Genomic DNA, 23337 nt, shown 5'->3' on the forward strand with positions numbered 1-23337 from the left:
AGGGAAATTTGGCTGTCTGGATACAGAATTGGCTGGCCCATAGAAGACAGAGGGTGGTAGTAGATGGAAAGTATTCAGCCTGGAACTCGGTGACCAGTGGTGTTCCGCAGGGATCTGTTCTGGGACCTCTGCTCTTTGTGATTTTTATAAATGACTTGGATGAGGAAGTGGAAGGCTGGGTTAGTAAGTTTGCCAATGACACAAAGGTTGCTGGAGTTGTGGTAGTGTGGAAGGCTGTTGTAGGTTGCAACGGGACATTGACAGGATGCAGAGCTGGGCTGAGAAGTGGCAGATGGAGTTCAACCTGGAAAAGTGTGAAGTGATTCATTTTGGAAGGTTGAATTTGAATGCAGAATACCGGCTTAAAGACAGGATTCTTGGTAGTGTGGAGGAACAGAGGGATCTTGGGGTCCACGTCCATAGATCCCTCAAAGTTGCCACCCAAGTTGATAGGGTTGTTAAGAAGGTGTATGGGGTGTTGGCTTTCATTAACGGGGGATTGAGTTTAAGAGCCGCGAGGTTATGCTGCAGCTTTATAAAGCCCTGGTTAGACCACACTTGGAATATTGTGTTCAGTTCTGGTCGCCTCATTATAGGAAGGATGTGGAAGCTTTAGAGAGGGTGCAGAGGAGATTTACCAGGATGCTGCCTGGACTGGAGGGCATGTCTTATGAAGAAAGATTGAGGGAGCTAGGGCTTTTCTCATTGGAGCGAAGAAGGATGAGAGGTGACTTGATAGAGGTGTACAAGATGATGAGATAGAGTGGATAGCCAGAGACTTTTTCCCAGGGCGGAAAGGGCTATCACCAGGGGGCATAACTTTAAGGTGATTGGAGGAAGGTTTAGGGGAGATGTCAGAGGTAGGTTCTTTACACAGAGAGTGGTGGGTGTGTGGAATGCACTGCCAGCGGTGGTAGTAGAAGCAGATACTTTAGGGATATTTAAGCGACTCTTGGATAGGTACATGGATGATAGTAGAATGAAGGGTATGTCGGTAGTTTGATCTTAGAGTAGGTTAAAGGGTCGGCACAACATCGAGGGCCGAAGGGCCTGGACTGTGCTGTACTGTTCTATGTTCTATGAAATGACAAAAGAAATGGTTGGGAAATCAGAACTAATTCAAACTATGTAGTTTCTTTATTGGAACAGAACATTATGTACTGCTGACAAGTGGGTAACAGTGAGGACTAATCTCAGAAATAGCTCCTCAATGGAATAGAAATACATCATACCCTATCAGGTCCTATGTAGGATCCTTTGTTAAAAGGAAGGTTGAAAAGCTCAGGGAGTGAAATTCGGACTTGGTCTCGGTGTCGATGCCTCACTAACTTTGACATGCTCCAGGACCTTCATGTGACTTTCAGAAGTGATTGACACCAAAAGAGATGAACTCTTGGGCCATATTTATCACAGAGCTGACTATATAACCTCCGTTACTCATCGAGTTAAGTAACTCTATGAATTTTTTGCTCAAATCTAGAGTCAGAGTAGAGTGAAGCTAATCCAAGGGTTTACTTATGTGCAAACTTGTTGACAGTAAGAGGTTTAGATTCAGGGAACCACTGATTAAAAATCTTACACTAAGTCCACTAGGGTCTCTTTTCAAGGTAAAGGCAAGAACAGGTGTGTTTTAAGCAATCTACCTGTGGTGAAATACTGTCATGTATCTGCATGATGGATAGGCAGCACAATAACCCAAAATGCTGGAGCTTAGTTATAGGCTGAAAAGACCTGGGTTCAACTCGCTTGCAATTCTTGATGCGATTAGCCAGTGATTTCAGCCAAGCTGTTACAGAAAGGCACATCAAAGAGACCAGGGAGGAAGGCAAACCCAGAGGAAGAGCCTCTGGAGGCTGTTCCCCCACCTGCTAATAGCAGATCAAAGGACACCTGCTCAGAGGTGTGAAGAATCAAGCTCCCTGCTGGCCACTCGGTCAGAGACAGGTGGGTGGGGGAGGGGGAGAGGGGAGTCATAGGAATGAGGAATAAAGAGAAAAACATAAAGACAACAGAAAATATAAGAAATACACAGCAGGCCTAACACATTCTGAAGTGAAGAAACAAGACTTAACCCTTCTGGTATGGATCTTGTTAGGGAAAAAAATAATCAATAAAATGAATAACACATGAAATAAAACCAACAATTTCACGTAAGAGGATCCTCACTGTTTTCTGACTGTTACATTCAGGGAGTTAGTCAATACCACACCGGATCATTCTGATTGGTTCCGAACCAATCAGCTACAAGGATCAGTATAGTTGAGGGAGGCCACTTGGCCTGGCTAGTTCATCTGTAGAAGTTTGCACTGCCCCCATCACACCATTCACCTGACTCTAATAATTCCAGAGTTATTGCTTCATTCACCCCACTCCCAAGGAGACCTGTTATTCTGATCTTTGTTAGTGGTCACTCAGTCTATGCTAGGGTTGGGTAGTGTTGTGCTGGGAAGCAGAGTGGGGGGAGAAGAGTTACTGAAAATATCAGCTACAAGGAGTAGAGAACAACATTTGTTGCCGCTGATGCATTTCCAGGCTTCTGTATTCAGTCACTGGTTGGAATTGTGGCTTAGCGCACAATCCTTTCACCCTGTTACCCGTGTTCAGAACCAACCCTGGCTGAGGGGTTCAGAACCTGCTGAGTTTGTTGAGTGTTTGAACTGTGTGTGAAAGTGGGCCCTTTTTGGAACTTAATTAAATAAACATTTTTGTTTGAAAAAAGATCTCTAGGAAAGCAGAATGAATAACTTTCCTGGGGCGTCTGTTCATCCTTCTAATGGCCCAATTGTAGATGAAGAAATGCCAGAGAATAAGGTGGTAAGTAGCTCATTAGAAGGGTGTACAGATAAAAGGGAAGTCTGGCAGGCAACTAAGGATAAAGCCACATGTCTGGTTTGGATTTCAGGAGATGAGATTCTGTGCCCAGTCTGTTCAATCTGTCTCCAAAGCAGAATCGAAGATCTGGGTTTAGATTCAGCTGCTATGATAAGATGACGAGCTTTAGTCATGTAAATACCAGAATCAAGCAGATGGGTGTCTGTCTACAGAACCCAAACAAAATGAGTGCCAGTGTCTGAACAGCTTTATTAGCCAAATGGAGATCTGCTGTTGCTGGCACCATGACTGAGATTTGTAAATTGCCTGCTTCAAAACCTTTGTCCTCCCTTGCTCTAAGGAGGAAAGGCTATGGATACGGAAACATTTTCACTGGAGTTACTCTCACAGAATGTAGGCACTGTGCTGTCGACTGATAACACACTGATCTTAAGTAGTTGATAGCACTCTCAGGTGTCCGCAACTGAACCTCCACACAGGCGACAGCAGTGAAGAAGCCCTCCTGATCTGCTGGGCGAATAATGACCTTTCTGTTGTCTTGCTAAGGCCGCTGCACCATTTCAGTGCCTGAAGCACACCCTCCGTTTTTAAAATATTGCTTAGGTAGATTTGACTGGAATGAAATTGTGGACACAACAATCAGATCTGCTTTTACATCAGAGCTCACTGCAAGCACAGAGACTGGAACCAAATAACAAACGTAATCGAAGTGTGTGGCTGGATTTAATGTTCCCGACGCCGGGAGTGGTGGTGGGTGAAAAAAAAATGACGGCCCGCGACTGCCATCTCGCCGTGATCTAGCGCGCGGGGGGCTCATGATAAGGCGCCAGTCGGGCCGTTGCGCCCCCTCAAATCACATGGTGGGGGCAGGCTCTGCAGTGCTGGCAATGGCGTCAGCTGCCACTGTGCAGGTGCCGGCGCCATTTCAAAGGCCTGCCAGACCTGCAGCTAAATTTGAATATTTAAACCCATACCCTTCCCAGTACACCACAAATGAAATGTCACCCTTTCCTCTCCCCCTAAAACACTGAGATGAATTAGTTGCCCTCTCCCCCGCCAATACACTTACATTGATGATTTGACCTCTCCCCCCCCCACCCCCCTCAAACTGTACAAAGTGCAGAGGCCACCCCTTCCCCCCACCACACAATTAATGCAGATCTGATCTCGTCCCCGCCCATCCCCCACAACTACACTAAAAATCCTGCATTCCCCCCATCCCCACCTTGGTGGTGCCAGCTTTCCATGGGAGGGAAACTGAAGGTGCGTGAGTGCCTCCCACCGCATGGAAGATCCTGGGCAGCTGGTAAGATAGCTGCAAATATTATTCAAATGTATGCATTTCCTTCATTTAAATAGTTAAAGTTGGGTCCCATCACCGAGCGGCGGGGGGTGGGGCACCACGTCGCCTCGCTGCCACTGGGAGGATCAGACCCGGCACGCCTGGTGTCAGGCTCCATGGCGGGCCACTGCTGGTACGATCTTTTGGCCCCACCTTCCATGTCAGGTGCTCAATAAAATTCAGCCCCAAGTATGCTTTTCCAGAACAGGGAGACAAATCAGTGGTGAAGCACAAGTGTCCTTTGAGTACATAAGAAGATAAGAAATAGGAGCTGGAGTAGGCCATTTGGCCCTTCGGAGCCTACTCAGCCATTCAACAAGAACATGGCTGATCTTCTCCCTCAACTCAATCTTTCCGCACTATCCCCATATCCCTTAATTCCCTTAGTATCCACAAAGCTATCGACCTCTGTCTTGAACATACTCAGTGACTGAGCATCTACAGTAGTCTGGAGTATAGAATTCCAAAGATTCATAACCTTTTGATTGAAGAAATTTCTCCTCATCTCAGTCTTAAATGGCTTATTCTGAGACTATGGTCTTCCTTAGCTAAGGAGACCAAATCTGCACACAGTACTCCAGGTATGGCTTCACCACTGTCCTGTACAATTGTAGTGAGTACCAACCTGAGGGCCTGTCTACCTAGTACAGTTGACTAGAGTTGAGAAATCTCTCTTCTAATTCCAAAATCCATTATTGCTCTTACCAGATAGCAACAGAATGAAATCTTTTGGTGCTTGAGATGCAGTTTCAGAGCAGAAGATATGTTCTGAGGACGGGCTCAGTGATGTGTAGCTATTTTAACAAGCGGTGTGCCTGTCAGTGAGTTAAGCTGTTACCATGCATGAAACAGAAATATTTATTTGATACAGGTTCAGCTCAATGTAGATTGAAGCATGCTGCCACAGGCCTGCTTCTGTGTATTGTCAATTTTGATTCGAGCTGCTGTGCTGACTAGCTGTCTTCTGTGCCTTGTCTCAATAAAACCACTATTATTTTCTCCAACTGTGCCCAGACTGGGATCTGCCCTGAGTGTCAGTTTGTAAGCCTGTGAGTGTTGCCATTACATATGTGCCAACATATATACACTGTGAACCATATGCCACTATCCAAGAGGAATGCCAATTAGGGCCAGGATATGTACTGTCAATTGGAAATTAATTATGTCAGTGCTCTAGGCAAAAAGGTGTTATATGTAGCTTAATGTACCCATTCAGTTGAGACCCATTAAACTAACTGGAACAAATGAATAAAACTAGACCACGATGGAGGGTGCAGTGGGGTGGGGGGAGGGGAAGAGGGGTTGTTAGATTCTGTGACTGTTGCATGGTGAGAGAAGTAAGGACAGTAAACTGAATGATTTCTCTGTTTTTCAAGGTTTCTGAAGCAATACAAAGGATGGAACACCGTATTTTTACAACGTGCTCTTTACGTACTGCTCTGAGGCCACAACCCAACTAACTGCACATGTCCTAAGGAGAAAGCTCTATTCGATACTCATTAACTTAGAGACATCAACATTAAAGACAAACATAAATATCACCGATGTTAGGTAATGAAAAATAGCACCACCAGCGTCATTAATGGGAGATGGGGTGGGGGAGGAAAGTGGGAGGGGGAGGGAGGGAAGCCAACATAATTCCTCACCTGATTATGGAACTCCCATGCATGAAAGTCATTCTCATTGCATCTTCTGCTGAAGACGGACCTGTAGTCTACTTTAATAAGCTGCCAATCAGAGCGGTGGCTGACATGACCAAACACACTGAAAAAGACACAGAACTGAGTTCAGTAAGAATCTATGGCAATAGTATTTGGGTTTCTATTGCACCTGATTACCTTGTAACCTCTCACAGTGCTTTACGTGCAAGCACTTTTTCAAGTGCAGTGACTCCTATGTATGCCAAGTGTCCACCCATTTTATGCTCAGCAAGATCCCACAAAAAGAACAAGGTGGATAAAAAAAAAATTGTTTTTCTGTGGTATTTGCTGAGGGATAAATGTTTGCCAGAGCCCCACAAGGAGCTCCAAGCTCCTCCTCCAATAGTATCAGGATCTTTTTTATCCACAAGGGCGGCACAGTGGCGCAGTGGTTAGCACCGCAGCCTGACAGCTCCAGCGACCCGGGTTCAGTTCTGGGTACTGCCTGTGCGGAGTTTGCAAGTTCTCCCTGTGTCTGCGTGGGTTTCTCCCACCTCCAAAGACTTGCAGGTTGATAGCTAAATTGGCCATTAAAAATTGCTCCTAGTGTAGGTAGTTGGTAGGAGAATGATGGGGATGTGGTAGAGAATATGGGATTAATGTAGGATTAGTATAAATGGGTGGTTGTTGGTCGGCACAGACTCGGTGGGCCGAAGGGCCTGTTTCAGTGCTGTATCTCTAAATAAATAAATAAACTAGAAGAGGCACCTCAGATTATGGTCTCACAGCAAAGGCAGTGGAATCCATGTTGATGTGTTTCCTTCCATTGAGGAGGGTGGAGTGAGGCCACCACTGTTGTGGGATGACCTTAAGGATTGAAAGTGCAGGTCATCAGAGGAAGTGATGTCAATTCACACATGACCAGGCAGTTGTGGGTGGAGCCCTATATAGTAAGACATCTTCAAGTCTACCTCATGCAGTAACCTTTTAGTTATATATGTTCCAGTTCAGTTGCAGTCCTGTGACTTGTAACACACCACAGGACAAGTAATATTACCACCATCACCGGCCCAATGGAAGCAGCAAAATGTTTATTCTTTCCCTTTATGCTCAGCAAGAATAAACCTCTGGAATTTAAACAAAACTTTAAAGGCCCCTCTCAGTTCAGGGCACTGAGGAGAACCAGAACATTGGGCTTGCAAGTACGATAACCTCAGCACAAGGAACCAAGGAATTTAGCTACACAGTAAAGAAAACAAAAACACATTTATGACCGTGATAACTGTTGTAAGCTTACAATGCCTCAGTAATATTTTACACAGATAAAATTTGCAGTAAGTCATACCTATCTGGGCATTTTCATTGATAGAAACAGAGTTGCACCATTCAAATATTCAACAGGAAATGACAGATCTCAGTTTGTCTATTTGGTAGACTATACAACTACAATTTGTATTTATATAGTACTTTTAATGTAGTAAAATATCCCAAGGCACTGCACAGGAGAGTTATTAAAGAAAGTTTGACACTGAGCTACATAAGGGGGCATTACCACAGGTGAACAAAAACTTGTTCAAAGTGTTAGATTTTAAGGAGTGTCGACAAGGAGGAGGAGAGAGAGACAAAGGTAGAGAGGCGAAGAGGTTTAGGGCAGGAATTCCAGAGCTCAGGGCCTACGCAGCTGAAGGCACAATGTCTAATGGTGGAATGAAGGCAATTCGGGATGTGCAAGATGCCAGACTCTGAGAAGCACAAAGATCCAAGAGGATTGTAGGGCTGGAGGAGGTTATAGAGATTGGAAGAGGTGAGGCCATGGAGGGATTTGAACACGTGAATTTAAAAATTCGAGATGTTGGTGGATCAGGTGCCAATGTCGATCAGCAAACACAGGATGATAGCTGAATGGAACTTGAGGCAACATTGAATGAGCTCCGGTTTATAGGAGGTGGAAGATGGGAGGCTGGTCAGGAAAGCATTAGAATAGATGAGCTGGGAGGTAATAAAAGCATGGATAAGGGTTCCAGCAGCAGATGAATTGAGGCAGGGGCAGTGTCAGGTGATATTACAGAGGAGGATGTAGGGCAGTCTGGGTGAGGGAGAGGATATGGGCTGGAAGCTCAGCTTAGGGTCAAATAGACCACCCTATGGAAACATTCTACAGATGACCCAGTTAGCAAACACAATGTCCAGGGTATACTGTGTTACTTGTATTTTTTTTATTCGTTCATGGGATGCGGACTTTGCTGGCTAGGCCAGCATTTATTGCCCATCCCTATTTGCCCTTGAGAAGACGGTGGTGAGCTGCCTTGAACCACTGCAGTCCTTGTGGTGTTGGTACATCCACAGCGCTGTTAGGAAGGGAGTTCCAGGATTTTTGACCCAGTGACAGTGAAGGAACGGTGATATAGTTCCAAGTCAGGATGGTGTGTGACTTGGAGGGGAACTTGCAGTTGGTGGTGTTCCCATGTATTTGCTGCCCTTGTCCTTTTAGGTGGTACAGGCCGCGGGTTTGGGAGGTGCTGTCGAAAATTTCAATTGTGTTTAATTATATGCAGGTGGAGGCATTAATTGGGTTTCACTTAAGCACATGTACAAAGACACTTACTGAAACTGTGGTGTGGTTGAGTTAGGAGGTATGTACTTGCAATGTTTCTCTGTAAATAAATGTAAGATTAAGTAAATATTGGCTTTAGTATCATTCTTCATCACTGGCTTTCCTGAGTAGAGCAGACTGAGCCATTAGATCAGGAGGGTCGCTGGCTCAATCCATGGTCTGGGGTAAGTTAGCTGTTCTCAGTCAGAGCAATGACAGGGATGCTATAATTAAGAATACGAATATCAGCCAAAGCTCTTGTTCAGCATGACTAACAAACAACTTCAGCTGCGAGTGCATCTGTGGATCTCGGGTTCCGTTATACCCTGAATTCTTCCGTAGTTGAATGACACTCACAGTGAAAGCCCACACATGAAGGAAGGTCACTCAGCCAAGATACTGGAGGGCACCTAGTGTCATGCAATCATACCTTGGCAGGGTTAGTGCCTTCAGGAGAAGAATTGAGGGAGAAAGCATTTTAAACAGTTGGGCAGTTGTGCATTCTGCTGTGGCTCAGTGGGTAGCATTCTCGCCTGAGTCAGAAAGGACATCAGTACAAAAAAATTAAGGTTGACACTGAGTAGCGAGGGAGTGCTGCAGTGTTGGAGGTGCCATCTTTTGGATGAGACATTAAGCCGAGGCCCCATCTACCCCCATCACACTATTCACCAGGTAGATGTAAAAGATCCAATGGCACTATTTCGAAGTACAACAGAGAAGTTATCTCCAGTGTCTTGGCCAATATTGATCCCTCAGGCAACATCACAAAAACAGATTATCTGGTCATTATTATGTTGCTTATTGTAGGAGCTTGCTGTGTGCAAATTGGCTGCAGCATCACATTACAACTATGGCCACACTTCAAAAAGTATTTTATTAGCTGTAAAGTGCTTTGGGACATCCAGTAGTTATGAAAGGCACTATATAAACACAAGTCTTTTTTTGTTTGCGGTCTAAAGTTAGAGCCATGAAATGAGTGACAGGTGGCAGCTTCCAGAAACTTCTCACAAAGGTAACATTTAAAGAACTGTAATATCACTGTGGATTATCTGAAAAAAAAATTACAGCTCAGTGCAGTCGGGGCAGAAGTCATAGTGATTGCTTTGTAACTAGATTTAGATTTGTTAAGCAATTGGGCAGAGAAGTGGCAAGTGCAAATGTGCAGTGACAAATGCAAAGTACTATTTCCTTTGGTTTGGCAGATAGCGTAGAGGAGATAATCAATTCTGAGTTATCACGAAGAGCTTGAGAATGAGGCAGTGAAATTATTCTGACTTGCACTAGCAAACAGTTGGCAAAGGGACAAATGGTCTCCTGTGTTTCAAACTGACATTGTTCAATTGCCTTTGGAGGAAATAATGAGCCACAATGGCACACAAAAAAGGCAACTGAATTAGTATAGGGAGACTCTGAAAAGGGCTTGGGAGTAATACGTTTCAATGTCAAGGCAACACAGAGAAGCAATTAAATAGCAAGCAGAAATTTGGAATATATAACCAGAATAGTGTACAGTTTAAATCTACAGAGATTATACTCTGGCTTTATAATGCACTGGTCAGAACTTAGTTTGAATTTGTGCACAGTTGTAGTCGTAATACTTTCGATGGGGCACATATGCATTGGAGAGAGTACTGAGAAGGGTGACAAAGGTGTTGCTGAGTGTAAAGGGAATGAATCATCAAAAAGATTAACTTTAGAGTTAAAGTCAAAATGTGTCCTCATTGTAGTATGTAAGAATTAAATGGCATTGGTGAGGTGAGCCAATAGTAGCAGTTTAAAATCAATTAGACGAGTAGAACTGAAGGGATAATCTGTTTTAAACATGCCTAACAATAAGAACTTTAATACTAGAGAGAACTTTAATGATGGCTAGATCACATTAAACTGCAAGCTGAGAAACAGGAAGACAGAGGAACATTTAACAGACATTGATTTGGCAAAGGCGGCTGATGACCAAGGACAAATCTTGGATTGCTATAGAATCAGCAAAGCGGAGTGGTACAGTTTTGAGATAAAACTCCATTAAACTGGAACAAGTGACACACATGTTGAAGTAACCCCACGAAGCCTTTAAACAAACGTGAAAAGCAATGTGCCTGAAGGAACCAATCAATGAGATGGGCATTTCAGAATAAAGAGGAAAGTGTGGATGCAAAGAATATCTAGTCTTTTCACTGCAGTCAGCTAGGATAAACTTGACTTGGTCTAACGGAGGGAAGATGTCTAAAGATTCAACAGACTTCAACTGATTGTTGGTTGGGCCACTGGGAACTTGAAGACTTCAGCTGTCTTTCTTATTTAATCCACGTGTTAGTGGTTAAATAAAGGATCTCTGGGAGAGATGGTGTATTTGTGTGTTCCTGTTAAGGCAGAGTCAGGTCCAAGAATCCCACTCTAACACTCAGTGTGGGAGGTGTGAAAGTCATAAATAATTTCTATGGAACCAAAGAAGATAAATTGAAACTAGTGAAAACTAAATTGAAAACAGATCTTATAAAAGGCACCTTTATTCAAAGGGTGATTGATGATTGGAATGAACTAATTAGGTAAGATGGTAGCTTCAAAGATGTCAGGGTTATTCAAGATGCAGTTGGATGCCAGGCTAGGTTAGTTGGATTAAAAGCAAGAAATGCTGGAAATACTCAGCAAGTCTGGCAGCATCTGTGGAGAGAGAAGCAGAGTTAACATTTCAGGTCAGTGACCTTTCTTCAGAACTGGCAAATATTAGAAATGTAAAAGGTTTTAAGCAAGTAAAGCGGGGGTGGGGCAAGCGATAACAAAGGAGAAGGTGCAGCTAGGACAAGGTCACAGAATAGCTGACCAGAAGGTCGTGGAGCAAAGGCAAACAATATGTTAATGGTGTGTTGAAAGACAAAGCATTAGTACAGATAGGGTGTTAACGGACTGAAAATTGAACAGCCGCAAGTACAAACATGAAAAAAAGTGGGTAAGCAAACTGAACAAACGAAGATAAAATAAAATAAACACAAAAAAAAATGTTTACAAAAGGAAACATAAAAACAAACTAAACATAAAAGTAAAATGGGGGGCCCGTCATGCTCTTAAATTATTGAACTCAATGTTCAGTCCGGCAGGCTGCAGTGTGCCTAATCAGTAAATGAGATGCTGTTCCTCGAGCTTGTGTTGATGTTCACTGGAACACTGCAGCAATCGCAGGACAGAGATGTGAGCATGAGAGCAGGGGGGAGTGTTGAAATGGCAAGCAACCGGAAGCTCAGGGTCCTGCTTGCAGACTGAGCGGAGGTATTCCGCAAAGCGGTCACCCAGTCTGCGTTTGGTCTCCCCAATGTAGAGGAGACTGGGCTTGGTTAGTTAGATGCCAGACTGGGTTGGTTGGATGCCAGACTGACATATTCGATGATTGTCTGGGTTAGTTGGGCACGGAGCTTGGGTAGTTGAATGCTAGTCTTGGTTAGTTGGATGCCTGGCTTGGGATGATGATCTAGCTTAATGGATGCCAGGCTGAATGAATTGGGTATCAATTTGGATTGGATTGAAATGCAAGAGGGATGAGCTTTATGGCCCAAATGAGGTATTCTCATCCTATTTTTATGTTCTTATGTTTTGGTATATCCTACACAGAAGAGGAGTAATTAAAAATTGCTTTAAATTTAAAACATGTATGACTGGTTTTACCGATCACCGTCATTTAATGTCAGGAACCTGTTTAATTTAAATGGATTATGCCACCATTGAAATAATACCGATTGGAAAATGTAGGGGACAAGATTTATTTCATGCATGGTCTGCATCTTCCTCTGTGATATCGGTATTTTAACTTGAAAAGAGGCACCTCCGTAAACAGTAGACAGTATTTGGGGCCAATGATTGTGAGAGTACCTGTAGATTAATAGGCTGATTAGCGGTTGAAATAAACAGAATGAAATGTTGTGTTACTGTAGTGATGTTGAAACATCAATAAATAATTAAATACCATTTGATTTAACAAAACTGATTCAACATGGCTTCATCTTAAATTGGTCTGAGTTGATTAACTGGTATTCATTAATTACCTTGGTGCTCCTTCAGGAGAGACAGGAGTTGTTCATAGTCAGCCTGTGTCTCATCTATCAGTATGGCTACCTGATGTGGGAAAGATAAGGCTTTGTCTGTCTCTCACTGTCATTTCTCACTCCACCAAACACAAATATTGAAAAGTGGTAAATCATGCTATTTTCAGTGTGTATTTTAAAGGTTACCTTTCAAGCCTTTCAATAGAACTCCAATAAGCCAACACTTGCCTTATCTACGAAACAATGGAAGGAAATGGAAGGAAAAATAAAATCTAGTCTACAGCACAAAAGGCTCTTGATTATGTTGTCTAGTGTTTTTGCGTAGTTTGAGTGGGACATTTTTATTTTCCTTGTTTGTGCTTACACTACTGCAATGGTATAGGAGCTGTTACCCGGAAATAAATCTCAAACAGCTCACATACTTTCTCTGGGGTTTCCACTGAGTTTCTGCTGAAGTTACGGCAAGAGAGTAAGAGAATCCCTGCGGAGATGTTACCCCCATATCCCAGCAAAGCTCTGATTGAAAACGCACGGTGGGTGGTGGTGCGACTGAAGGGGATCTTTGATTCTTGCAACATTGTAAAATGGGTAATAGTGAGTCGACTGATCACTTTTACATCTCTCCTGATTTATATTACTCTAAGGGAAATATAAACAGAGATGTAGAAGAGGGTGCCGACTCCCTATTGACCACTTTACAGCATTGTACTAAGTCAGGACCCGCCCTGAGCAATTCCTTGAAATCACAGGTAGCTGCTACATGTTCAGTTCAGTCTAAAATTTGGCACAGCATATCCCAGCTGGTGCTCACTGTGTCAGTGGAAGGTGACACACATGCAGTTCGCCTGAACATTGCAAGGTAATGTTCTACTTTCTGAAATTCCTGCACAGCTGGTATTAAATGGGACATTTTTCTTGCTGCTGTGACACGGTCCAAACCGCAGGTGAATAAAAAAAATGTGGCCATTCAACAATCTCGCTTCTCTTTGGGTCCCAGCGCTCATCAAATGCTTGGATTCCATCCGTGTGAGGAGGCTTTCTCCTGCAATTGTAACAAACTGCCTTGTACTATTTAGCTTCCCAAGTGCCTATTATGCAGACAAAAACATTTCAACTTTCACTTTCTCAACTTTATCACTCACTGCCAGTTCCATTTTTTCTTTCCAGTACTTCCAGACATGAATCGAACACATCAAAAGCACTTTGGGAGTTTTTTTTTTCATTCATGGGATGTTAGCATCGCTGGCAAGGCCAGCATTTGTTGCCCATCACTGTCTTTGACAGAGTGGTGAGCTGCCTTGAACCACTGTAGTCCATGTGGGGTAGGTACACCCACAGTGCTGTTAGGAAGGGAGTTCCAGGATTTTGACCCAGCAACAGTGAAGGAGCAGCGATATAGTTCCAAGTCAGGATGGTGTGAGGCTTGGAGGAGAACTCTCAGGTGATGGTGATCCCATGCATCTGCTGCTCTTGTCCTTATAGGTGATAGAGATCGCGGGTTTGGAAGATGCTGTCTAAGGAGCCTTGGTGCGTTGTTGCAGTGCATGTTGTAGATGGTACACACTGCTGCCACTGTGTGTCGGTGGTGGAGGGAGTGAGTGTTTGTGGATGGGGTGCCAATCAAGTGGGCTGCTTTGTCCTGGATGGTGTCGAGCTTCTTGAGAGTTGTCGGAGCTGCACCCATCCAGGCAAGTGGAGAGTATTCCATCACACTCCTGACATGTGCCTTTGTAGATGGTGGACAGGCTTTGGGGAGTCAGGAGGTGAGTTACTCGCTGCAGGATTCATAGCATCTGACTGGCTCTTGCAGCCATGGTATTTATATGGCTACTCCAGTTCAGTTTCTGGTCAATGGTAGCCCCCAGGATGTTGATAGTGGGGGATTCAGCGATGGTAAATCCTTTGAATGTCAAGGGGAGAAGGTTAGATTCTCTCTTGTTGGAGATGGTCATTGCCTGGCACTTGTGCGGCACGCATGTTACTTGCCACTTATCAGCCCAAGCCTGGATATTGTCCAGGTGTTGCTGCATTTCTACACGGACTGCTTCAGTACCTGAGGAGTTGTGAATGATGCTGAACATTGTGCAATCATCAGTGAACATCCCCACTTCTGACCTTATGATTGAAGGAAGGTCATTGATGAAGTAGCTGAAGATGGCTGGGCCTAGGACACTACCCTGAGGAACTCCTGCAGTGATCTCCTGGAGCTCAGATGCTTGACCTTCAACAACCACATCCATCTTCCTTTGTGTTAGGCATGACTCCAACCAGCGGAGAGTTTTCCCCCTAATTTCCATTGAAGTTCCAGGTTTTTGACTCAGTGACAGTGAAGGACGAGCGATATAGTTCCATGCGATATAGCATGGTGTATGACTTGGAGGGGAACTTGCAGGTGGTGGTGTTCCCATGCACCTGCAACCTTTGTCCTTCAAGGTGGTAGAGGTTGCGGGTTTGGAAGGTGCTGTCGAAAGAGGCTTGGTGAGTTGTTGCAGTGCATCTTGTTGATGGTACACACTGCTGCCACAGTTGGTGGTGGAGGGAGTGAATGTTTAAGGTGTGAATCGGGTGACAATCAAGCTGGCTACTTTGTTTTGGAAAGTGTCGAGCTTCTTGAGCTGCACTCATCCAGACAAGTGGAGAGTATTCCATCACACTCCTGACTTGTGCCTTGTTGATAGTGGACAGGCTTTGGGGAATCAGGAGGTCAGTTACTCTCTGCAGATTTCCCAGCCTCTGACCTCTTTTAACCGTGGTATTTATATAGCTGGTCCAGTTCAGTTTCTGATCAATGGTGACTCCCAGGGTGTTGATGGTAGAGGATTCAGCAATGGTAATGCCGCTAAATGTCAAGGGGAGATGATCAAATTCTCTCTTGTTGGAGATGGCTGTTGCCTGGCACTTGTGTAGCATGAATGTTACTTGTGAAAGGTGCTATATAAATGCAAGTCTTTCTTTTCTTTTAAGTCCCTTGCCTTAACTTTTAAAAATTCTGGACTGCTGTGCGTGTGTACACTATACAGCTGCTAGCTTCTGTAACTCCTCTTACTGCAAACTGACTTTTTTTCCTAATTCTGCTGAGTTTGTGTGCAGTTGAGTGTTTAAGAACTTGGTTCCAAGCATTATTTTCAGTACTTTGTACAGATGAGAGGCAACAGAGATCACAGCTTTCAAGCTCAAAGTAGCTTACTGTATTTGCTTTAGTTATACTTCCAACTTTGCTTCCTTCAACCTTTTCATTTGTTTCCCTGCATAGAATAACTCCAGGTTGAAATTGCTTTACCTCACTAGCTCTTTGCAGCTTTCTATCAGCAAAGGGAAATCAGAGGCTTTATTACCAAATGAAGAAATTCATTCCATAATAGCCTTTTCTATCTTCTCCAGAGCATTCCAGCGCTCAAAGACTGTTGCTTTATACATATACAGGAACAGTGTTAGCAGCAAGTCCGGGCACAGAATGGCCTCGTTCCCTTTGGTCTGGCCCAACAATGTGCCTCAAGCTCCGGTTCAGAAAAGCAGCCCCTGCTGCATCAGGTGATATTTCGACTCCTGAGATTCACCAATCTATAACTGGGGCGGCACAGTGGCGCAGTGGTTAGCATCACAGCTCCAGAGACCCGGGTTCAATTCTGGTTACTGCCTGTGCGGAGTTTGCAAGTTCTCCCTGTGACCGCGTGGATTTTCACCGGGTGCTCTGGTTTCCTCCCACCGCCGAAGACTTGTATGTGATAGGTAAATTGGCCATTGTAAATTGCCCCTAGTGTAGATAGGTGGTAGGGAATATGGGATTAGTGTAGGGTTAGTATAAATGGGTGGTTGTTGGTCGGCACAGACTCGGTGGGCCGAAGGGCCTGTTTCAGTTCTGTATCTCTAAATAAATAAAAAATGCTTATTGCTAAATAATGCTGAATCACAAGCATTCCTGACTGGTGAACCATTGTCTGCTTGGAACTAGGGTCAGTTTGGTCAACAGTTAGGATGCTCTTAATTGGTAGAAGATTTTTTTGGTAGCCTGGATCTGCCCTGGATTCAAATCCATGTGCCAGAAGTGGAGGGTCAGTGCACACACCTCCTGGGGCAGCCGCGCACACCTCCCTGGGTAATTCACTCACCTTCCTGGGCAGTTCACTCACCTCCTGTATTCTCATGTCCTGCAGCAAATTATATTCCAGTGTGAATTACTGATGGGTGTCAATAGACCAATAGAAAACAGCCACACAGAGCAGGGTGCTCTGGGAACGAATGCTGCCCATAAACTTCTCTCCTTAAATACCACAGTTGGACAGAGTCCATCACAGGGACTATGATAGCTGTATGTAACAGCATTCTACTTCAATAGAGATTGTAACCTGGTCATAAAACCAGAACAATTTTATGTCCCACCACATCATTCACTCCTCTAAACAGATTGTCAATGCTTCCTCTAAGCACCTTGGCTCTTGTGTATGTCTGGTACCAGCCTTGGCTTAGTGATAGCACTCTCAGCTCTGGGTCAGCACGTTCAAACTCCACTCTAGAGGCTTGAGCACATTATCCATCTGAAGCTTCAATGCAGTGCTGAAGGAATGCTGCACTGTCGGGAGGTGCCACTTTTTGGATGCGACGTTAAACCAACGCCCCATCTGGCCCCTCAGGTGGATAATAAATAACCCATGGCACTCTTCGATGAAGAGCAGGGATGCTCACTTGCTACCCTGGCCAAAAGTTTATCCTTCGACCAACACCACCAAAAGCAGCTTAGCTGGTTATTTTATCTCATTGCTGTTGGATGGAACTTTGCTGTGTGCACAAATTGGCAGTCATGTTTCCCGAAATTACAACAGTCACCACACTTCCAAAGTACTACATTGGCAGTGAGGTGCTTTGAGATGTCCTAGCGTCAAGAAAGGCACTCTATAAAGGCAAATCCTTTTTCTTAATCACAACCCAACTGCTATACTAATTCGCATTTATTTTTGCATTAGGCTGCAACAGTGAAATAAAATGTTCTCTACTCACGTCATTACCAGAGTCTCCTCCCCAGGCTCACCCAGTACTCCATCTACAAAGAGAGGAACTGAGGTGAAACTATATTTACTCCAGGATCTACCCTCGTCAAAGCTCAACCTGGTTAAAACAAACAAATAATAGCAGCAGTGTTAGACAGGCAAAAAAAAAAGTGAAAAGCATTGAGTAAACGTGTAATAATTAATTTGCCTTTGCTACATGTTTGACCACCTCCAGGCGCGTATCCATTGTCTCTCGAGCTAAGGAGGCCCAAAAGAAAGAAAGAAGAAGAAGAAGTGGATGTGTTATCAATCGTTCTTTGATTGACTGTAACATTGAAGACGAGGATCAGTCAGGAGAGGGCGTCCAGTCATTAGCATGGAAACTGCAGCTGGCCAATCAAAACAGCACACTGAAGAAAGTGGGCAGTGCAGGTTTTAGTCCTGTTAAATAGCTCCGATTTTTAGTTTTTGAGTTTAAAGTTTAGCTGTTTCGATGGATCTGACTCTTAAAAAATAAACACAACTTCACATTTTTCAAATAGGAGCGAGATCAGTCTTGTTCTTTTCACGGTTGGAAAAGCTGAAATGGGTTGCTAGGGTGAGTGTGTAAAAACTGTTTGAAGCTGGAATGGGCAGATAGCAATGGTGCCCTGGAAGGATGAGATAACTTGGTTAAAGAGTCTTCATCTAAATCTGTCCAGTGATCTTTTTCATTTGGTATAAATCTCACACCCAGCACTTCACAAGATCACAGACAGGCTCTGATGAAAAAGGCCCTTTGGCCTATTTGATCTAGAATCACAACTGCTAACCTAGAAAACTAGCAAAAGCTGATCAGTTCTCCCCAAAAAAGATGACAACTCAATGGACCTGCTCGAAGCCCCTAACGATGCAGTTGGTCACAGGAATAGCAAATATTCTTCCTCTCATATTGGAGGAAGAAAGCATGAAACAGTGGGCTGAATGTTCTTCTGATGACGGGTTCCCGGCAGTGGGTTGGAAGGTGAGGGGGAGACCCGGCCTTGGTCCGCCATCGGACTCCGGTGCTATTTAATGGTGGGCAGGCAATTGACTGCCCGGTGCCAGGGGCGTCGTCCCTTTAAGGGCCGAGCTCCCGCCTCCAAGGGTTGCCAGCCAATCGGAAGGCCAGCAGCTCTGCAGTACTGATAGTGGCCATTGCTGGTATTGCAGGAGACCCTGCAGTCCCAAGGATTTCGGAGACGCTGGGAGAGGTAAGTTTGGTCGGGGGTCACTGAGGCCATTCAGGTAGGCTCCGGTGATGGGGTTGAGGGAGGGGGGGGGGTGGGGGGGGGGGGGGAGTTGTTTGGTGAGTGTGGGGGATGTCTTCCTGAGGAGGAGGGGGAAGTGGTAATCGCTGACGGGGAGCCTTCTGGGAGCCCTAGATTCCCCCAAAAGGAGGGGACCCGCTTGGTCACTTAAGGGCTTCAATTGGACTAAATTGGAAGGCATTGGGAAGGTGACGGGCATTCCAGTTCCCACCTTCCAGCGCAATTTTATGGGGCCCCTGCCTCCGTTCCTGCCCTAAGGGGCCCGTAAAATTCAGCCCCGTATCTTTCATTTATATAGTTCCGTTAACATAGGAACAGGGGGAGACATTCAATCCCTCAAGCCTGTTCTGCCATTTAATAAGATCATGGCTGACCTGTATCTTAACTCCATCCGCCCGCCTTGGCTCCACGCCTTCAATACCCCTTGGTTTCCTAAGTCTGTCCTTGCGTGGCCTGATCCTGCTTTTGAATGGCCTGGCTCTGATTTTAAGGCTGTGTCCACCATTCCACCCAGCCCCAAAAGGAAAGAAGTTTCTCTCTATCTACCCTACAAATTCCTTTCAAAATCCTGAAAACCTGAATCGAATCACCCCCTTAACCTTCTATATTCCAGAGAATACAAGTCTAGTTTATGTATTCTCTCCTCAATGTAACCCTTGGGGCCCTGGTAACATTCTGGAGAATGTGCATGGCAAAACATTCCAAGACACTGCACAGAAAAGTGTAAGCAAAACAGACATCAAGCCATGTGGGGAGTAATTAGGAGGGTGAGCTGAAGCCTGAATGAAGGAGATGAATTTTAAGGAGATTTTTAAAGGAGGCGAGGGACAGGTGGGGGGACGCCGTGGATATGATGGAGTTCCAGAGAAAAACACCAAGATGGCAGAAGAATGCACTTCCTAGGGGATGGAGGAGGAAAGGAGGCAGCAGTGAGAGGGGGTAAAGGGATACATAAAAGACTCGGAGTCAGGTTTGGAGGGAGGGGAATGTTGAGATGCAGAGGATCGCACAGATAGACAGTGTGGGTTGAAGCCATGAAGCAACTGAAGCAAGGATGAGGAATTTATAATGAATATACTCAGGGCCAAGGATCTAATGTACGTCAATGAGGGGGACTCCCCCTCTCGCTCGGTCACAATGCTGGAGTCTCCTCCCACCTCCCTCAGTCCAGGCTGGACTCTCCTCCCCCCTCCCTCAGTCCAGGCTGGACACTCCTCCCCCCTCTCTCAGTCTAGGCTGGACTCTCCTCCCCCCTCCCTCAGTCTAGGCTGGACTCTCCTCCCCCCTCTCTCAGTCTAGGCTGGACTCTCCTCCCCACTCTCTCAGTCCAGGCTGGACACTCCTCCCCCCTCCCTCAGTCTAGGCATGACTCTCCTCCCCCCTCCCTCAGTCTAGGCTGGACTCTCCTCTCCACTCTCTCAGTCCAGGCTGGACTCTCCTCCCCCCCTCTCTCAGTCCAGGCTGGACTCTCCTCCCCCCTCCCTCAGTCTAGGCTGGACTCTCCTCCCCCCTCCCTCAGTCAAGGGTGGATTCTCCTCCCCCCTCCCTCAGTCAAGGGTGGATTCTCCTCCCCCCTCCCTCAGTCAATGCTGGACACTCCTCCTCCCCTTCCCTCAGTCAGTGCTGGACTCCTCCCCCCTCCCTCAGTCAAGGCTGGACTCTCCTCCCCCCTCCCTCAATCAAGGGTGGATTCTCCTCCCTCCTCTCACAGTTAAGGCTGGACTCTCCTCCCCCTTCCCGCAGTCAATGCTGGACTCTTCTCCCCCCTCTCTCAATCAAGGAAGGAATCTCCTCCCCCACCCTCAGTTATTGCTAGAGTCTCCTCCCCCCTCCCTCAGTCAATGCTGGACTCTTCTCCCCACTCTCTCAATCAAGGCAGGAATCTCCTCCCCCCCCCCCCTTAGTTATTGCTGGACTCTCCTCCTCCCTCCCTCAGTCAAGGCTGGACTCTCCTCCCGCCTCTCTCAATCAAGGCAGGAATCTCCTCCCCCCTCCCTCAGTCAATGCTGGACACTCCTCCTCCCCTCCCTCAGTCAATGCTGGACTCCTCCTCCCCCACCCTTAGTTATTGCTAGAGTTTCCTCCTCCCTCCCTCAGTCAATGCTGGACTCCTCCTCCCCCACCCTTAGTTATTGCTAGAGTTTCCTCCTCCCTCCCTCAGTCAATGCTGGACACTCCTCCTCCCCTCCCTCAGTCAATGCTGGACTCCTCCTCCCCCACCCTTAGTTATTGCTAGAGTTTCCTCCTCCCTCCCTCAGTCAATGCTGGACTCCTCCTCCCCCACCCTTAGTTATTGCTAGAGTTTCCTCCTCCCTCCCTCAGTCAATGCTGGACACTCCTCCTCCCCTCCCTCAGTCAATGCTGGACTCCTCCTCCCCCACCCTTAGTTATTGCTAGTTTCCTCTTCCCTCCCTCAGTCAATGCTGGACACTCCTCCCTCTCAGTCAATGCTAGACTCTCCTCCCCCCTCCCTCAGTCAATGCTGGACTCTCCTGCCCCCTCCCTCAGTCAATGCTGGACACTCCTCCACCCTCCCTCAGTCAATGCTGGACTCTCCTCCCCCCTCCCTCAGTCAATGCTGGACTCTCCTCCCCCCTCCCTCAGTCAATGCTGGACTCTCCTCCCCCCCCCCTCACTCAGTCAATGCTGGACTCTCCTCCCCCCTCCCTTAGTCAATGCCAGACACTCCTCCCCCTCCCTTAGTCAATGCTGGACACTCCTCCCCCTCCCTTAGTCAATGCTGGACTCTCCTCCACCCTCCCTCAGTCAATGCTGGACACTCCTCCCCCTCCCTTAGTCAATGCTGGACACTCCTACCCCCTCCCTCAGTCAATGCTGGACTCTCCTCCCCCCTCCCTTAGTTATTGCTGGACTCTCCTCCCCCTTCACTCAGTCAATGCTGGACTCTCCTCCCCCCTCTCTTAGTTATTGCCAGAGTCTCCTGCCCCTCCCTCAGTCAGTGCTGGACTCCTCCCCCCTCCCTCAGTCAAGGGTGGATTCTCCTCCCCCCTCCCTCAGTCAAGGCTGGACTCTCCTCACCCCTCCCTCAGTCAAGGGTGGATTCTCCTCCCCCCTCCCTCAGTCAATGCCGGACACTCCTCCTCCCCCTCCCTCAGTCAGTGCTGGACTCCTCCCCCCTCCCTCAGTCAAGGCTGGACTCTCCTCCCCCCTCCCTCAATCAAGGGTGGATTCTCCTCCCCCCTCCCTCAGTCAATGCTGGACACTCCTCCTCCCCCCTCCCTCAGTCAAGGCTGGACTCCTCCCCCCTCCCTCAGTCAAGGCTGGACTCTCCTCCCCCCTCCCTCAATCAAGGGTGGATTCTCCTCCCGCCTCTCACAGTTAAGGCTGGACACTCCTCCCCCCCTCCCTCAGTCAATGCTGGACTCTCCTCCCCCCTCCCTTAGTTATTGCTGGACTCTCCTCCTCCCTCCCTCAGTCAAGGCTGGACTCTCCTCCCGCCTCTCTCAATCAAGGCAGGAATCTCCTCCCCCCTCCCTCAGTCAATGCTGGACACTCCTCCTCCCCTCCCTCAGTCAATGCTGGACTCCACTTCCCCCACCCTTAGTTATTGCTAGAGTTTCCTCCTCCCTCCCTCAGTCAATGCTGGACTCCTCCTCCCCCACCCTAAGTTATTGCGAGAGTTTCCTCCTCCCTCCCTCAGTCAATGCTGTACTCCTCCTCCCCCACCCTTATTTATTGCTAGAGTTTCCTCCTCCCTCCCTCAGTCAATGCTGGACTCTCCTCCCCCCTCCCTTAGTCAATGCCGGACACTCCTCCCCCTCCCTTAGTCAATGCTGGACACTCCTCCCCCTCCCTTAGTCAATGCTGGACTCTCCTCCACCCTCCCTCAGTCAATGCTGGACACTCCTACCCCCTCCCTCAGTCAATGCTGGACTCTCCTCCCCCCTCCCTCAGTCAATGCTGGACTCTCCTCCCCCCTCCCTCAGTCAATGCTGGACTCTCCTCCACCCTCCCTCAGTCAATGCTGGACACTCCTCCACCCTCCCTCAGTCAATGCTGGACACTCCTCCCCCCTCCCTCAGTCAATGCTGGAATTTCCTCCCCCCTCCCTCAGTCAATGCTGGACACTCCTCCCCCTCCCTTAGTCAATGCTGGACACTCCTCCCCCTCCCTTAGTCAATGCTGGACTCTCCTCCACCCTCCCTCAGTCAATGCTGGAGACTCCTACCCCCTCCCTCAGTCAATGCTGGACTCTCCTCCCCCCCTCCCTCAGTCAATGCTGGACTCTCCTCCCCCCCTCCCTCAGTCAATGCTGGACACCTCACCCCTCCCTCAGTCAATGCTGGACTCCTCCTCCCCCTCCCTTAGTTATTGCTAGAGTCTCCTCCCCCCTCCCTCAGTCAATGCTGGACACTCCTCCCCCCTCCCTCAGTCAGTGCTGGACTCTCCTCCCACTCCTTTAGTTATTGCTGGACTCTCCTCCCCCCTCCCTCAGTCAATGCTGGACACTCCTCCCCCCTCCCTCAGTCAGTTATTGACTCTCCTCCCCCTCCCTCAGTCAGTGCTGGACTCTCCTCCCATTCCCTCAGTCAATGCGAGACACTCCTCCCCCCTCCCTCAGTCAATGCTGGACACTCCTCCCCCTCCCTTAGTCAATGCTG

The 23337-nt window shown here is 46.9% G+C and overlaps 1 protein-coding gene across 1 annotated transcript in view; it reads right to left on the bottom strand.

Annotated features, from left to right (window-relative positions):
- LOC137380971 (VPS10 domain-containing receptor SorCS1-like) overlaps positions 1 to 23337 on the bottom strand; it is a 1096116-nt gene that overhangs the window by 114357 nt on the left and 958422 nt on the right. The window contains exons 14-15 of the mRNA XM_068053386.1: positions 17437 to 17544; positions 5821 to 5938 (exon numbers count right to left, since the gene is read on the bottom strand). Of these exons, the coding sequence (XP_067909487.1) occupies positions 5821 to 5938; positions 17437 to 17544 (226 nt within the window). The remainder of the gene's footprint in view (positions 1 to 5820; positions 5939 to 17436; positions 17545 to 23337) is intronic.

This window comes from Heterodontus francisci, chromosome 20 (genome assembly GCF_036365525.1).
Source record: "Heterodontus francisci isolate sHetFra1 chromosome 20, sHetFra1.hap1, whole genome shotgun sequence".
In the NCBI taxonomy this organism is placed as follows: Eukaryota; Metazoa; Chordata; class Chondrichthyes; order Heterodontiformes; family Heterodontidae; genus Heterodontus; species Heterodontus francisci.